General features: G+C 36.0%; 1 protein-coding gene across 4 annotated transcripts in view; it reads right to left on the bottom strand.

The window, feature by feature from the left end:
- Positions 1-19,248, bottom strand: part of Klf12 (Kruppel-like factor 12) — a 411,890-nt gene that overhangs the window by 135,325 nt on the left and 257,317 nt on the right. For all 4 annotated transcript variants that reach the window (XM_005374183.1, XM_013516598.1, XM_013516591.1 and 1 more), the window contains one exon: positions 1,367-1,913. In XM_005374183.1, the coding sequence (XP_005374240.1) occupies positions 1,367-1,913 (547 nt within the window). The remainder of the gene's footprint in view (positions 1-1,366; positions 1,914-19,248) is intronic.

Raw genomic sequence — 19,248 nt, 5'->3', positions numbered from 1 at the left:
GAAAAGTAATGAGAAAGCTTCCTGGAGGATGTAGCTCAGAGACAGAGCACCTGCCTGGAAAAAGCTTCCTACTTCATGCTTTTCCTCCACCCGTTCTTTACACAGTAGTGGGACCACTTCCTGGTCCGACACAGCAAGGAGGACAGAGGCTGCTCTGAATCATGAAATTTTAATTTTGTTAAACTGGGAGGGGCAATTTATTTCAGAACCGTGAAGAAAGTCAATGTAGGTAAAACAATCACTTGTCAATAGTGAACATACAATTTTGTAGTGTATGTTTGCAAAATTTTTCTAAGTTTGCAATCAAATACTTTCTCTCTCTATTGAATTATACTTTATACAAGGCCCAAAATCATATTTACTAGCATTTTTTTAAAAGACAGTATTTTATGTCTTCAACAATCATCTTTTGATTGTAGTCTTCGGTAGTAACAGTTTCAAAGCAAAAAGGAATATGTGTTAATGTAGCATCATATCTAGGTCCTAAGGACAAGAGTATTATGTATTCAGTTTAAAACATAGCAAGTCAATGAGTATGAGATTTGACATTGCTATGAATAGGTGGCTTCTTCTTTAGATTAATGTGTAGGGAAAAAAGAATTAACAGGTTAGAGCTATCACATTCATTCTGGCAAAAACTGGAAAAATACAAGAACACAGAAGCAGAAAATAACTCCACGATAAGCTGCATAACTATGAAATTAAATGAAGTAACTAGGTGTTATTATATACATTCATGTGGCAAAATACCTTCCTGTCTTTTAAACTCTAGAAGGGAAAATTAAAATTGCATTTTGTAATATTTCTGTTATAGTATTATCTTGTTATTTGAAGATACTTAGACTTTTAAGATACAATACAAATATTTTTTCTAGCCAAATCCTTAAATTATTATTTTAAGGGTAATCTCATTTACAAGTGACTCAAAGTGAACGATCAGATGCTAGGCACTGCAACTGCAAGGCATTTTATATTACTGACAACCAAAGAAGTTTCAGTCTGAACAAAAGAAGAAGAAATATGATTTACTTTTTAAAAACTTCACAATGCCTAATTTCCGTGAGGGATTTATGCATTTGCACTTTTCTACGAGCCAGTTTGCCCTTTCCATCTGAACATTTAAATAAGTAAGCATCATTGTGCCGTTTCAGGTATCTGAATGCTGACATTAAATGACGTGGTTAAGAAAAATACAGACCAAAAACAACCGAAGCAATAAACAGGGTTCCTACTGCACTGTGCTCCACTCAGGGAGCAGAGCGCTTCTTCCGATGCATTTTTTGTATACAATTAAGGTTCCACTGATTAAAAAAACTAATAGTGACCAGCACTGCTGAAATAAAGCAAGGCTTTGTTTGTCTCTTACCTTTGCCATGGCTTCTCCCGTCCTCCAAAAGCGGCACGACAATAGTGTTGTTCACATTTCCAGGTGAACGTACAGCTGTGTAGACAACAGGCACCGACTGTACCACCACAGGGATGCGGTGAACGTGACTCAGTTTGTTAGACTGTAAATTCATGGGACTTGAAGGCGGTACAGGGTGGATAATGTGCAAAAACTGCTGGCCTCCCACACCAGATGCGGAGGCGACAAGGGGTCCTGGAGTTAATACTGTTGACGAGGATGATGCTGAAGAGACTGATGTTATAACTGTTGGGGATGAGGCCGGGCGACTGGAAGAGGAGGACGAGGTCGAAGTTGAAGAAGGTGAGGAGGCAGAGGCGGTCATGGAAACCGGGGAGGATGAAACGGCGGTCGGGGATGTCCTGGCTTTGTTTATTGACAAGTCCACGGGCTCAGTTTGTGTTTGGAAGTGATCTACAGATAACGAGTCCTCTGGAGGCTCCCCTTTCACGTTATTTAGTAACAGGGGAACGGCTTCCATGTCGGGGTAGTTGTGGACGTTTGGAGACTGTGAGGAGAAAAATGGAACACATGTTTATGTGTTAATCACACCTTTTAATGGATGTATGACATTACTTGAACGCTTAATTGCTCTTATGAGACATTGATTCCATTCCTAAATATCTGAAGCAGTGCTCTATGACAGAGTGATTAAAAGTGGAGGTAAAATAGTATAAAGCAGAGTAAGGCAAGTCATCTACCAAAGAGACACTTTTATTCCAGTAAGAAAGACAGACACGCTTGTTAAAATGGGCAAAATCTGTTCTTCATGGAAGAGACCATAGGAATCTAAATAGGAACAATAAATTGACATATAATCTTTAAGAAGATAAGTTTGAAACACAAAACATTGCTTAGCATTGCATAAATACAGTATTTAATTAAAACATTCATTTCGTTGGTTTGAGTCACCACTACATGCAGGAGTCTCACTTTTCTGTTAAAGACTACGTTGAGATTTCATTAGATAAACTTAAATATCTTTTCTAGCTTTAAAGTTCTATGATTTACAGATTGTACCCTTACTCAACACTATTATAATCTGAATACTATTAACTGGCAATAATACTTGGAAAACTCTACAATATTTCTTTTATATTTGGTACAAGAGCTACTATATTATATTCATCTTGGGGATTAAAAAGGACACAAAATTTTATAACTTCTCTAGCTCAGTCACTAAATTACTAAATAGAAGTCATTGATAACAGTTGGATTACACCTTTTAGTGTAGGATAAATTCTTTTCTTAAATATACAGAGCTACTACATTAATATTTTAGGAAGTCATTTTAGGTAACTTTTCTATTGCAAATTTTAAAGTCTCTGACATTTTGTTTAATTTAAAATAATGATAAATCTGTTCAAGTTCATTTGAATTCTCATAGTTTTTAGTGAACAAAACTTAATAATAAAGGACTCTAAGGTTTGACCCAGACTAATGTTCTCAGGCTGTCATTATTGGACATGAAAATGTACCTCTACTCATATACATATTAACTTACAAACTCACAAGCATTTATTGAATTCCTACATCTGAGGCACAATATGGCCTAGGAGTTCTACTAGTATATATCAACCTGACCTTGACAGAGTGAGCTAGACCATCTTGGTTACATCTAATTTAAGTAGGCTAATATAGACATGATTGCTCTGTTAGATGGAGACCAAAATCTTTCTTCAGCTTTAGTATGGTAGCAGAACAGCATTAAATTATATTGTCATTTCACACTGGTTTCCTGTTCTCCCCCGCAAAAATGTGAGCACACATTTCAAGAAACAAAACATTTCTTATAGAATATAAATTATAGCTCCATTCAAAATATACAATAGGCAATAGGGAATGTACTCAAGGGCATTTTATTCAGCAACAATGGGGAAAGAAAAAAAACATCAAAAATGGTACCAGATCAACTAAAAAAGGAAATGGGTTGATGTCTTCATGTTCCCCCTCTTCTTAAAAGAATTGCTTACTTACAAAAACATACAAATTAGAAAAAAGAAAAATGAACCATGCAAATCTATATTAAATTCTAAATAACAAGATTTTTATTTCATGTGCTGAAACTGTTTTAAAATCTCAAAAAAATTAAGGAACAAAAGAAAATAAACACTATAAGTCAAACTATTTTGTAAAAGCTGTTAGCATCATCCACTTTTCCAACTGAAACAATATTTCAGTTCTCAGCTTATCACTTAATTTCACTGCTGAATGATGGAAGGGTTCTTTACTGGTATGTTTACCATTATAGAAACTCTTTGTTCAGGCTATTTGCATACATAATACCAACTGGTTTATTATTAACAATATAAAATACATCATTAAACACATAATGATTACATACCACTGGTTTGTTTGACTTTAAATATATTCTTCCTTACTTTCTCTGTTTTACTGTATCAGATATATCCAAAATTCTTATTTTGGAAACAGTGATTATTTCCATGGTAAATCTGGTTTCCCCTAATTCAGACACATCTGTTTCCAAGCCCAGGGCTGAACACTGTACACCACTACGGAGTCAGTTCTTCAGGGAAATGAAGGATACTGTGGTGAATTATGACAAGTCTGGACTGAGAAATATGGAGATTATTCGTAAAGAGACTGAGTCTAAGGTATAAAGCTTCACTGAGCTTTGCAAGCTGCTCAAATTCTCTGGATGAGAAACAGGAGCACCATCTTCTGCAGGTCTCTAATCCCTCACTGAGGAAAATATCTCCCCCTTAAGCTCTTGCATAACCGCAGAAGAAGAATATTTCTCCCCTGCTTCTGCTGCACATTCTAGAAAGCTGCAAAGATCAAACAGCAAGACCGCTAGGTGCTTTCAGAAGCTTGGGGATCATACAGTTCGCTCATACACTCAAACCAAAATACTCATAGAAATAAGAAAGGATAAAACAAACCATTGGATCAAAGACTGGGGACCTTTCATTAATATATAAATACAAACGTCAGAGACACATGGTGTTCCCCCCCGCCCACATGTAGCATTTGAAATGCTGCCAGCATATTCAAAAATAATACTTCATCAGTAGAAAGAGGACAAAATCCTCACTGTACCATTCATCTGTTTTCAGTGTTGATGGAGCATCCCATTCTGACAGCCCCTACTAACCTCCTACGATGCGACGACAATGTGTCAGGGAAAGCCAACCATCATTCTAGCTTCAGGCTACTCACATGTATTTGTAAAGTCAGTAACACCATGAACACAAGAGCTCTAATGGCTGTGGTATACTTTCTGGCATGGAAGGACCTCCTGAATCATCATTAGGACTTCAGGTCTTTGCTTTTAGGAAAAGGAAACTGAAATGCCTTGCCTCTGAGGTCTGGGTCCCTAAATGGAAAGCTGTGGGTGGTGCTGGAAGCAGAACTGATAGCGAAAGAGACATAAAAGTTATGGACAAACAGAAGGAAAACATAAAACACAGAGCACTAACCAGCTAGAGGCCAAAGGAAAGGACAGTAAGTGCGCACTTGAGACAGCGAGGGGGAATGGAGGTCTGTAGCTGAGAAGCGGCAGGGATACTGAAAAGACCAGACATTACAAAGAGTGTGTTTCTGTCAAGAGAAGAAAGAAAGGACTTCATATTACAATTTTACCCTGGAGTGCCAACTTCTTCTTGATGCAAGGCATGGGCTACTCATGGCAGTATCAAACGTGTGTGTGTGTTTGATGTTTGTTTTTAAATAAAATCTATCCATATTTTTGCATGGGGGTGGAAATATCCACTGAGTCTTTCTTGCTGATTTCCCTGGTATGCAAAGATCAATCTCAGTATGTTCACATTATCAAGCAAACGCAACATTCTTTATAAAGGCATGCAGACTATACGGGAATATTGGATTTTTGTCAAAGAGAAATTTCATTTTCCAAAACATTATACAACATCCCTGAAAAGGTCTAGTAAAGTTTACATTTTTTTTTTCATAATATATATTAAGCAATAATATCATGAACACTCAAGTCTGGCAAGATAAACACAATAACATACCTGTAAAAACTATGTGTGAAAACCTAAATGTAAATATAAGCATATTATCTTCTTCACAAGTCCAAAAGTTAGTTTTACTCATAATAATCCACTCCCAATATTGCAAACAACCTTCTAGTGAACACGTTCCTTTAAGTGATATGAGGACCATATTTGAACTTTTCTAATCAGATTTTTTTTTCCTAATAAATATTTTAATCTAACTTCCACTTTAGGAACTTTTTTGAATGAAGGAAATCTAAAACCTTTCACTTGTTTGTTCCCAGATACTGGGTATGCTTCCCACAGTCCACCATTACCACCAGGTGAATCTTACCATGGTGAATCTTTCAATTCTTCCAGGGAAAATCAAGTACTTTTAATGCTGGTCAGGGATTTTAATCACCTAAAGCCTTAAAAAAATGTTTGGATACCACTCTGTCTTTGGAAAGTCCTGCAGGAAGTCCCTTGAATCATGAGGATTGAAGATTATTTGGATATATTGCTAAATGTTATCCACAACTTATATGCTGTCGTATTTGTTTTTTGGTTTTTGTTTTTTTTCTGGTACCGGGAATCAAACTCACGACCTCGCGGTGCCAGGCAGGTGCTGTGCCGCTGAGCTAAATCCCCAGCCCCTATGCTGTCTGATTTGCCTTCAGTAGCACCCGGGAAGTTTAAAGATGTGGCTTTTATATGCACATACGATGGTGATGACTTTCTATTCATCATTTAAATAAATTATGGTTTAGTTTGTATCCATATATTTTTTGGGAAATAATTTTATAGCAGTTTTTTAAAAAGATTATAAAATGACATGCCTAATATTACATAGCTTGTGGATTAACTGTGACAAGAGTCCTTACTTTGTGGCCTGTTGTGTGATATAGCAGAAAATGAGATCTGTATACAAAAAACTAAAACTTATACCCTACCCCTGCTGTTTATGAGCAGTACTGTTTTGGTATCACCACTAAAATTCTCTAGGTCTCAGCTTCTCAATCTATGAAAGAATAACATTAATTTCAAACTTGGAAAATTCTTCTGAATCTGAATTAAAGAATCAAGTGCTTTTAATAGCAAGAAATGAAACAGAAAAACAAATGAGCACAATTCTATTTTTTGTTTGTTTGGTTTTTTTGTTTTGTTTTGTTTTTCTACCGGTACCGGGAATCGAATTCACAACCTTGCGCTTGCCAGGCAGGCACTGTGCCACTGAGCTAAATCCCCAGCCCCCACAATTCTATTGTTGTAGAACTGGAAATTCCAAACACAAGGCAGTCTGTTACTAACACTCTGGTAGAGGTGACTTGACTAGGTAACTCCTGATGTGGGATCATCTTGAGGTGTAGGGCTTACAAAACAACCAAACACACAGGCTGTATAAAAGCAGCTGAACAAACTGCCTTTAGGGACCAATCATGTTTTTAAAAATTCTCTTGAGGCTGGGCATGATGGCGCACGCGTGTAATCCTAGTACTCAGGAGGCTGAGGCAGGAGGATCATTTTGAGTTCGAGACTAGCCTGTGCTACAAAGTGAGCTCATGGCCAGCGTGAACTGCATAGCGAGATCCTGTCTCAAAAAGACCAAAAAAAAAAAAAAAAAATTCTCTTGAAATATATAAGGCAGTGATGTCATGATGTTTGCTGGTTTTTTGTTTTTTTTTGTTTTTTTTTTTTTTTTTAGCGTAATCAGATTGGCCCATAGGAAGATCATATAAGAGCTGATGAAATACATTTTAACTGACTGGTCTGGTTTTTAAATTCCATAATAGAAACCTGTATCAAATCCATCCTCCAGCATATATATCCTGAAAGTAACATACAAATATACTAGAACATTTAGCAGATATCAGTCATTCTTAACATCTTACCATGAATGAAACAGAAGTTTATTTACTTCCTATGGCTTTTAAAGTTCAAGTCTGACTTAATGATTAATTGAACATTAATTATCTTTTATGGGCTAGCTTTAAAAGCTTACTGCACTTCACATAAAAAAAGGAATCAAACTGAACCCACGCACCTGTAGTCACTTGATCTTTTAGGTTATACTGTTTTACTTTAAATGCAAACATATTTTAACTAAAGAACTAATTTCTTTTTGAACACAATATGCATGTTAAGTCCATGCCTTCGGTTTTATACTTCACACATACATAACATTTTAAAGCTATAAGCACCATGTTTTTACAAAAGTACCATGCAACACTGACTGGCAGTTTTGCCCATGTTAAAGGTCACTGAACATTGATTTGTGAATAGCGCATGCACTTTACCTTCGCCTCTATTCTTCTAGTAAAAAGGAAAACTGGTTTTCACAATTTATTTTACCTGTGTCCTGATGATCGTAATTTACTTTGTTTTCAGTAATTTTTCTTTTTTATATGTTCAAGGGAATGATGTTAAATATAAATGGCAGAAAATACTGAATGACTTATCTACTGCAGGTAAGGGTAAGATATTCAAGAAAATACTTAACCCAATTTTTATATCAACATCTCAACTGCCACTTAAGAAATTATGAATTCCTTAAAATTCAGAACATATATATAATAAAATGAACTCTTTCGACTTTTACATTTTGTGTGTATGCTTTCATATTCAAATTTTTAAAAATCCAATACACACATTTAAAATGATCCCAAAGTTGCCTTATTTCCTAGTTATATTTTCCCATACTGTATCTTAGGGCAGCCATAAATCATATTATTTACCCAAATCAATCAGAATTCATGTTTACAGTTGACTAGAGCTCTGAAAATTCAGTATGGACTATATGTTACAAACGGGGATTGGTAAAATAAGAGAATAGATTTTGTTTGTACATTTTTCAAAGTAATAATGGACATCCCTACAGACTGAAAAGATAAACATGTTTGCTTATAAATGTAAATATATAAATTAGCAAATGGTAGCTTTCACATTACTTCACTGATGAATACTTGCCACATTTACTACAAGTGAATATGGTATTCAAGGTATTTTAGAAATAAATGTCACCATTCTAACTGCATGCCAAGACAAAACTACTGAGACAGGAAACTGATACACGGTCACGCAGCGATTGGGGGAAGGAAGGGAGGGAGGGACAGGGAGGTAGGACGCAGAGGCCCGGTGGGGCAGTGAAACTATGTGAAACTATGCTGCACGTACACATCGCTCTGCATTGGTCAAACCACAGAACTGCACAATAGAGACTGAGCTTTAAATCAAACTATGCACTCTACAGTGACGACACAGTATCAATACACCTTCCCTAAATCATGAACTGTAAGACACACATTACACTAACGCGCAGTGTTAGTAACGGGGCGTCATGCGTACAGATGGGGATGAGCACCTCATGTGCTCCCAGCCCAGGAACTGAAATCTGCACTTGTACTAACAATGCAGTCTAACTTGTTTTTTAGAATTCAGTTCACCGTTAATGCTGCTGACAAGACCACATCCTTTCCTGAAAAATTAACACTCTAAAACTATTATGACATTTATACATTTATAAAGAGATAATTTACAGGCTTGTCTTTTCTACCCTTCTTTTGTTCTTTTAGCTTTAAATGAATACTTATTTAGATGATGTACAATATTAAAGTTTCCCTATAAATGAGAAGAAAATGTGTTTTGTTGCCTCTTAAGGGACAGAAGCTTCATTTACATATTTCTGCTGAACCATAATCTCACTCCAGCACCTGAGGCAAATATTCTGTGCTACTTACATATTTTAAAACACACAATAGTGTTTACCATTCTTAAACAGATTAATCTTCTCTGCGGCCAGCTGGGCCTTGCTTCTGATTTTCCGAAACATTCACTGTAAGCAGTTATTTTTATAACAATATCTCACAGAGGCAAAATATTATCAAATTTCAGAGAAAAGAAAACTTGACCTCCCAGTGGTTGTGACAGTCAAACGATACATTTAGAAACCCTGACACATGACGAAAACATAACATTTTCCGTAAAGAAAGGTCTACCGGCAAATACAAGTTTTACTTTTTGGATAATTAAATTGAGCCAGTAGTTTAGAAAACTGCGTGTGTTTGTCTGCTAACAAAAAACTGCTTTAAAGACAGAGATGAACCATCAGGCCAAAAGAAGACCAAGGGCAAGACAGAGATCAATCATCTCTCACCATTCTCTGGAAACAGATGCAGATGTAGCAGCCTAGCGCCAGAGGTAGGAGAGCAACCACTTATAAAGGCCCAAAAGCTTGTCACGAGCAGTAGATTTAACTCCTTTTCAGTTTACTACAAAATTACTAAAATGCTCCCTTGCAAACCAATACTTTTAGCCTTGGGTGTTGACTTCCAGGCAGAAAAAATATTGACTTACACTGGTCTTCTGAGATCTGAGAGGGTGAGGTTGTTTAAACGTAGTTTTAATGGTCCCCGTTGGCCTACAAGCACCATGGGACACACAGGTGTATGTAATTAACACATTCACATGGAATTAATTGTACAAATGAGGCCCCCACTGACTGTCCCCAGCAAGACAGCCACACAGCAAGCAGAGAACAGGCTGCAGCCCCAGAGATGGAGGCAGAAACAAGAAGGGAGAAAAGAAATAGCAACCGGTGTCCCCTCTGCAGGGGACACATAAGGCAGAGGAGGGGTCAGCCAGTCAGGTGTAACATATAATGAAGGGGGTCATCTCAGCCCGGTGCCCCTCTTGGCTGGGACACTTACCTATTCACAGAAATAAAGACTGTAAAAGCCCATAATAGTAATGCTGACTATGATGTTGTAAAACTGACACTGTGCTATGCTGCAAGATAGGAGTGTAAATGGTACACACTTTCAGCAGTGCTGCTGACCTCTGCCTTAAATACCTTAGGACCAATGATTACATGGTTAAGAATCTAGGCACTGCCATGCTCCTCTCTATTCTTCCCTCCTCCCCAAACATACATGCCTCCTGGGAAGCAGAAAGGAAGTGACCTTCTATTCAGAGTTTGCTCTATTTTTCAAAACAAATTAGTGTTTACAAATCGGATGCTCAATCAACAGTGTTAAATTTCAGGAATCAGCAATCGGGAATATACGGTACTTTTTAGAGAAGGAAAGCAAAAAGAAATGAGAGTCAAAGAAAGTAACGGATTTAGTTATGACTCCCGTGATTACCTCAAAATGCCAAAGGCTGCCATGGAGCAGCAGCTCTCCTCTACGGTCAGTCCCTTTGGAGGGTTACCTATGCACAGACCATCTCAGTTTCATGCCATTTCAGTGCGTTAGACTGGGGAGAAAAAGTCTCAGAGGCACAGTCACTACTGACTTAGATTAAACATTTTTAATTAAAATGTATGCAGTATTTTATAGATAATGTGACTTTGTGTAACACTACAATTAAATTATCAATGAATTTACATAACCAAGCTGGTTATAAAACTTTATTTCTGGTAAAATCAGTAATAACTGACAGCAAGGACTTGCATTCAGACATAAGTGGCAATATGGGATTCTTTTGATGTTAAACAAGTAGCATTTACTGTTTTTTATTTTAAAGAGAATGAAAGAAAACAAAAATTATGGAGAATTCCAAGACAAGATGATAGGAAATTAACCATGGTTGTTATATTGAATATTGTTATCTTCAAAGTAGTTGCTCAGATTACCAGATACAGGCATGCAAAACTGATCAAATAATTATAAGACACATTATAAGCACAAAGTTTTTTTTCAATGAACTAATAAAAATTACTAGAACAATTATTTTAGCTATCTTATGTCTATATACATATACTTTTTTTCTCCTTCCTTCTTTTCTCCGTTCCAACATCCCAGGAGCAGTTTCATCTTATACACATGAAAATGAGAAGAAGTACAGAAAAATACTCCAGAATATTCACTGAATGGTTTCTGTATTAGGTGACTATATGTATGAGCTATATTTCCTTTTTAAAACATTTTCCTATATTTTCTGTGATTTTCAAAGTGAATCTGTGCTACTTTTAAAATAAAAAAGTTATATTTGCAGAGAGAAAAATGTAATGAAAATTTTTCTAAGGAGGCATAAATTTTTAATTGACAGAAATTTTTTTAAAAAATTACTATCTGAATCCTTTTTAATACCATACAAATATATTTTAAGAAAATATTCAAAAAGGAAGAAGAGTCCTTTCTAAGTTCAAACCTGATATTTGTGTTCCTGAGTTGTACTGAACTGCAGTGTTATTAGAAGAAAATAATTACATTACACTGTGATTATGAAAAAATTACAGATCTTATTAAACCTCGATTTGCCAAGGGAGTTACTTCTATCAGTTTTAGCTTAGAGACATGGATATTCTACAGAAATTAATGTGTATATCCACCTATGATATGGAATTGAAGTATAGAAATGAACTAAGTGTAATTGATAACTAAAAGTATACATTCCAGTCACTCCAGTGTTCCCTGGAAATACAAACTGCTACACAACTACTGGGCAAATATTTTCATATTGAGAAACCACCACAAAGAAATCTGAACCTCTTTATAGAAGCTGCTTTGGATTTTGATGAAAAGCTTTCTCAATCAATAAATGCTTAGTGAACATTACTGTATAATCAGCCCGGCACTATGATAAATCCGATGATGCTACAGAAGATTTTTAACCATAACCCTGATAACAGCAATTACCCACACCATAGAAATAAAGGCAACTTTCATCACTTTTCAGTTATGTGCATTTAGAAAACATGAAATATGCAAATAATGCAGTGTTTCAACCCTACATTCCATAAAACCGTAAGGGATTAAAAATAAATTCAATGAAATGTTGATTTAAGTCAACCAAGTATACAAACAAAAAAGCAAATGTTCAAATAGTATTACTGTTACTATAATGTCAATTTTACTAATAATTTTTAACTGCCAGGAAAACAAACATTTATAATCATACTCACTACATTACCTGGTAAAATTATTCCCCCTTCAGTTTATTATAATTTATAATGAATTTATAAATAATTTATTATTTATAATTTATAATGAAGAAGCATTATTTCACAGAAGTTGAAGAAACTGCCCAATGCTATGAGGCTACATGGATCCGTGATCGACACCTGAGAGTAATTCCTAAGACTGGACTGACTCTCCCACATTGTTGCCATAACAGCTGGAAATTAAAAAAGAGTTCATGGCTTTGAGAATTTTTCCTCACACAGTTCAAGTGAAATTGGTACTTGGTCACAAATGAAAAGTGCTACTCGCATCCTTTCTATGTGCAGATGTCCTGACTTGCCTTCTTTCTTCCAAACTCCACTGCATGCTGCCAATATATAATATTTAACTCCGCTCTTCCCTTTTTCCCTCTGCATAGTTGGTTAATGCACGCAGCATCTCCATCTTGATCTTATTCTTTTAGAATTTTTACAAAGTGCGTCCTAAAGGCTCCAATTTCAGCCGCATACCTGGCACTCTTATTTATACCTAGGGGGTAGTTCTCAACCACGGATGATGCTATTCCCCAGGGACACTGAAGAACGTCTGAAGACGTCTGTGATTATCACAAATAAAGGAAGGGCTGACAGGACAGTTTCCAAAACAAGGACAAAGATCAGTAGTAGTGCCAAAGTCAATAAATCCTGCATTAAGCTACCACCCTTCCTATCTTTGCTTTTCCTCTAATATGTATTTTCGTATTTGTGAGATTCTTGTATGTTTTCCTGAGTTTTTCTGCCTCTAATTCTACATGTGTTAATCATGTAAATATAACCGTAGAGTCCAAATACACATATATGTAAATCCTGTAGGCACAGGGATACAGTTTATATGCTGGCATGAAAGCTGGTAGACAGATATTCAAATATATATTTTTTTGTGACTTCTTAGCGTGAAAGGCACTGAAAATCAAAGGGGGAATGATTATGCATGTGTGCATCCATGTGTATGTATGTGCATGTGTCCACATGCTGAGATGAGGCAGAGAAGTTAATTTGTAGTTTATGACCTATATGTCCACATGCATGTGTATGTACACCTACATATGTATGCCCTCATTTTTTAAGTACTGTGTAATTTTCATACTTGTGTTCTAAGTGCATGACAAGTGCAGATGTGCATTTTAATCAAGGAAGTTTAATGTTTTAATCAAGGAAGTTTAAAGCTGAGTCAGACAGTTTAATTCACAGTTGCACTAGATGATCCCCTGAATCCAGTAAGAATCTGCTTTTAATACAGTAAGAGTTCATAATATCAGCTCAAATGTTATCTAGTGCCAGTCAAATCTTGGCCCAAACTTGAATCCCCTTCACTGCATATACATGATATTTAAAACTTAATTTTGTATGTATATTGCAGTGTATTTTTTCACAATATCTGAATGCAGAAAAATATTACTAATCATAGTTTATAAATAGTAAACTGTGAGTTGAAGAAGTTATGAAATGTGCCAGTGGTCCTACAGGTGGTATGTGACAATGTCAAAACACAAGTTTTAGTGATTTCTGTCAATGAAATTCCTGACCTTCACATTAATGCTATTCTAACTCCTACAGTTGAGTGTCTAATTTATATCTAAGATCCAGAGACACTGAAATCATTGTCATCCCTTCTATAAAACATTTTACTTTTTTTTTTTTTTTTTTTTTTTTTTTTTGTTTTTTCTGGTACCGGGAATTGAACTCACGACCTCACGCTTGCCAGGCAGGCGCTGTGCCGCTGAGCTAAATCCCCAGCCCCACATTTTATTTTTACTTCATGCAATTTACAGAATACTAGAGTATTGTTTAATAAAATAGAAAGGGTCTGAAGTTTAGCTAAAGCTTTCAGAGATGTCACAAACATATCAGCAATTTTTCCTATAGTATTTTCCTTACATCTCTTAAAAAAACAACATCTGCAGATTATTCAGTTGTTTATTATTGAACATAGAAAAGAGTCAGCACATTAGTCACTTCTTTAATTGAAATAATAGGACTTCAGTTCCCATGAAATAAAATTACTTTGTGGTTTGTTTTCAAATGATTCCTGTGATGAAATACCAAATTAATTATTAAGTAAATAAGCAAACACGTTCACATGGCTCATTTTCTTCTCAACATAAGAACTTACAGTTCTAATAAAATACCCCACATTCAATCATTCACAGTCTCTGAAAGGATCACAGTGTAAGTAATCCCAAGTGACAGATAATCCAGAAAGCATTTATGTTAGGTTTTAAATTCATTATACAATTCCAGCAGATTTACCACCATAATTGTATTTTTTTTCCACAGGCTCACACTAAAAACTCATTTGTATTTTGTGAACACAAGCCAACTCACTCCAGGAAAGAGGTCCTCAGATACATGATGCATTTAAAAAAAGAAACGGGGGGCTGGGGATTTAGCTCAGCGGCAAAGCGCCTGCCTGGCAAGCGCAAGGTCGTGAGTTCGGTTCCCGGTGCCAGAGAAAAACCAAAAAAAAAAAAAAAACAAAACAAAAAAAAAAATAAATAAAAATAAAAATAAAAAAAGAAACGGATTTGCTACTAGCATTTTGTTACTGTAGATGACAGACATGCAGATAAGAGTACCAGGAGTTAATAGTGAACTTTCATTTCATGTTTATTAAGATTCTTATGTAGCTCATTAAAGATGACGTGTTACAACAGTATAGAAAAGTGTTACAGGCATGGCCTATAAATGTCAACAGCCCTAGGTGCGTGGTCTGGCTCTACCTTCATCCTTTGACCACAAGCACATTTTTAATTTACTGAATTTCATTCCTCAGTTATGAAATGGTATTAACATTTTAATCACCACTTAAAACAGAGGTGTAAAATTAAACTATGAAATGTACACTGCTTGACACATACTACTCAAACTTAGTTGTGGTTGTTCTTTTTGTTGTAGCTATTACATATTTCACTCTAGGGCTAAAACTAAGGAGATTACTGCATCACATACTTTATATTAATTTGGCCTCCATAAAACAACACGGCCTTTGATTATTCGATAAATCACACAATACACTGTAGGGCCAGATGATGGGCCTACACTTGTGCAGCAGAAAACATTTGGACTTATGAACAACTAGCCAAAGTAAGTGAAAAAAAACTGGAACACATGATTTCTTGTTTTAAACTTACGGTATCATACACAATTCAAAACTCAACTTGTATAACTTCTAAATGTAAGAGTGCACTGCCAGGAGGGTGTGGGGGGAGCTGGGTAGTCATAGACATTTACATGTCTGCAGTAAAGGAAATAAGTGTTAACAGTAAATGTTATAAAGACTCAAGTATCTGCACATTGCTGAGCTTTAAAAAAACTAGATTTTCATAAATTTAAATATTGTAGAACTAAAGACATTGTGAAAATAGATTATATGAGATGACATCATTAATATCAATTCTATAGTTTTTCATTCATACATATAAAAGCATTATAGAGGAAGATAATCAGGGAATTAAAATCTCTCTTAGCTTATATAAAGTGGCCCTGGATAATTTTTTAAAAGCAACTCTAAATGGTAATTTAAACATTCCAGATACCTTCAGTTTTACGATGGTGACATAGAGATGGCATTATCTCTTTACCCTTGTTTTTCCAATTAGGAATCCATTTAACTTCATACATTACTTTTGTACTTTACTGGTGAGCTGGATTTTAGATTTGAGTTTTAATAAGCTATCAAATTCTTCATTGTCTTTACTGGTCAGTAGAAAAGACGGAGCATAAGCAGTATGGTAGGAGTGGAAGTGTTTCTTGCGGAAAAGCTCTCCTCTACACCGTACCTTCTTACAAGTACACCAAAGAGTACTACCAGATTGAAAACAGAGCCCACTACGAAGGAGATAATGCTGATGCAAATTTATAAAGATGGAAGGAAAGAATTGATAGAGTCACTAAACAGACATAAGCAAGGGAAACATTACTGACCATCAATCTAGGATCTCCAATCCAACAAGTTTCAAACTACAAAGTTGTTCAGAAGTCATTGTAACTGCCAGGGCAGAGTTTGCTGAAAATTCTGTTCAAGAGAAACACGATCAACACGAGGCCCATCAGTCAGGGTGTGCTGGAGTTTCAGGAAGATGTGCCACGGGAGGCTCAGGGTGGAATGAAGGAGTAGCATGACAAAAGTGATATATCAGGAAAGAACGCAAAAGTAAGGATTCTGAAAATGATTTTATCTTGCTACTTTTGAGTATGTAATAGCTTTTAATCCAATCTAAATGAGTAATGGGTTTAAGAGTTTCAGTTCTCCTAGGACAGATCTAAGGAGAAGTCCTATAGAAAATGCATGATGAAAGCGCGGTGTGAGGGTGCACACCCGTAACCCCAGCATTTTAAGGGGCTGAGGCAGGAAGAATGAAGTTCAAGCCCAGTCTGGGCAACTTATTGGCTTAGCAAAACCCCATCTCAAGATTTAAAACATTTTTGAAAATTGAAAAACTGCTGTAAATATAGCTCAGTGTGAAAGCCGTGGGTTACATTATTTACAAATTTGTAGGGAATGAAGGGTAATCGATCCTTCCAAAAAAGAGTCTAAAAATGAAGTAAATATTAAGGTCAACTTCACTGCCTAATTGCAAATTTAACCTTATGTTTTCAGTCAGGACAAAAACTAATAGTAATATATCAGTAGCTCTACGGATCACAACATTTCAATTGAAGCCCATTCTCACTTTTAACATTGTTTCAAAATTCACTTTGAACTGCACAACTTTCTTCTGAGAGGCTTCAAGAACAGAATGAAGGTAATGAATTGAAAAATATTCTGAAATAATCTCAACATTAGCCTTTAAAATGACAGAGAAGTAGGGATTCTGCATGACAAACCCTAGGAAATACATGACCCCTAAACCAGCACTGCAGGAAATAAGGAAATCCTAGACTGAGTCAGGGAGGTCAACAGCACCAGAGACCAAAGGCAAGCACATATCTAACTGGGACAGTAGTTAAACAAAAGAATGAAATCAGCACTTAAGAAATAATTCAGTAATGTAATGATTCAATAGACACCTTGTGATAACAACTCGCAATGTCAATGATCTCAACTCCACAAGCAAAAGAGACAGACTGGCAAACTGGCAACTGTATATTGCCAGAGGAGGCATGCCACACATGCAAGGAAGCACACAGAAAGAAAGTGGAAGGATGGAAAACAATACCCCACTCAACAGAAGCCTGAATCCTATTTTCACACACAATAGACTTCAAGCCAAAACTGATAAATAGAGACAAAGATGGGCATCATATATTGGGAAAGGAAGTCAATTCAACAGGAAGAGAGAATAACTGTAAATATCTATGCACAAAATGTTGGCACACCCAACTCCATAAAACAACATCTACTGCATTTAAAAAGACAGACAGACCTCAGTATAATCACAGCTGGGGATGTCAATATGCCACTCGCACAATTAGATAGGAAAACCAGACAAAACTCAGCGAAGCAACATGAACATAAAACCACAGCACTGAACAAATGGGCTTAACAGATATCCACAAACTGTTTCATCCAACAACAAAATATACCTTTTTCTCAACAGCAAATGAAACTTTTTCCAAATTTTACCACATCTTCAGCCATAAAAGCGTGCTTAAGTAAACAGAAGAGAACTGAGATAATCTCCTGAATACTAATGGATCACAATAGAAAGAAACTAGAAGTTACAGCAAAGGAAGCCATGGGAACTACACAAAAATATGGAGATCAAATAATACATTACTGAATAATGAATGAATCACAGAACGCATGAGGGAAAAAATAAAAAATGTTCCTTTAATTACTTAACAATGGGAGCACAACAAACCTATGGAATGCAATGAAAGCAATTCTAAGAAGAAAGTTTATAGTTCTAAATGTACATGTAAAAAGAATACAGTGATCCCCAACAAATAACTTAATGTGGTGCTAGAAAGCAAGAAATTAATGAAATTCAGATTAAAAAATACAAAGGATCAATGAATGAAAGAGCTGATTATCTGGAAGGATGGGAAGGGGATCTGGGAAATAAAAATAGATAATATAGAAATAAAAAAAGATTGAGATCACTATGTTTATTTACCAATTCCCTCATAATTAACGCACTTTCCACACTGCAAATATGTTAATAAAAAATTGAGGAAAATCTCCAATATAATCAATTTATAGCAGGTGATACATGAAAAAGGGTTAAATTTCCACTCACCTAAGGCAGGATAGCTTGTAGATCAACATCCTTACTAGAGCAACAATAACAAAACTAGATCCCATTTTTAAAGTACATGTTAAACACTAGTAAGCAACTAAAACAGCCAGGACATGAAGATTCTGGAAGCACAATGTGAACAGTTATCACTCCACAGTACTTTTTTTGAAGCACAATCACAATGTCAGGTATTCATATAAATGCGGTAATGTATTCCACGGATGTTGTTCCAAATCACTTGAAACTAGAAAGAGATGGGCAACCTTAATAGCAATATTAGTATTGTATTAGTACTATTAGTATTAATACTATTAATAGTCTTAGTAATTCATAATTAAATTTTACAGTTATCAAACATAGGCTTTAAAATAACTGTCATAACATGCTTAAGAAAACAGACAGAAAAACTGTATCCCTGAATTGAAGTTAGGCAGAGAGAAGATTTCAGCCATGGAGCCAGCCAACCAAAGACTGAGACCTCTGAAACCATAAGCCAGTAAGAACGTGTCCCGTTCCGTCCCACCACCACCACCACCACCACCACCACCCCCCCACCCCCCGCTTCATGTTAAGGTAATCAGGTATCTCATCCTCACAACAGAAAGCTGACAACATGGGTCCTCGCACCTGGGTGGCCATTCAGCTTCAGGATCTCCACAATGCCACATTTGCCTTTTGGCCTCTGGCAAAGCACAGGCAGAGAAAATGAGAGAGATGAGCATTAGGGTGGAGGGATAACCATTGAAGCTGATCTAGATTTTACTA

Source organism: Chinchilla lanigera, unplaced genomic scaffold, assembly GCF_000276665.1.
Source record: "Chinchilla lanigera isolate Chin_1 unplaced genomic scaffold, ChiLan1.0 scaffold00003, whole genome shotgun sequence".
NCBI classification, from domain to species: domain Eukaryota; kingdom Metazoa; phylum Chordata; class Mammalia; order Rodentia; family Chinchillidae; genus Chinchilla; species Chinchilla lanigera.
This window is presented reverse-complemented; position numbering and strand designations above follow the sequence as displayed.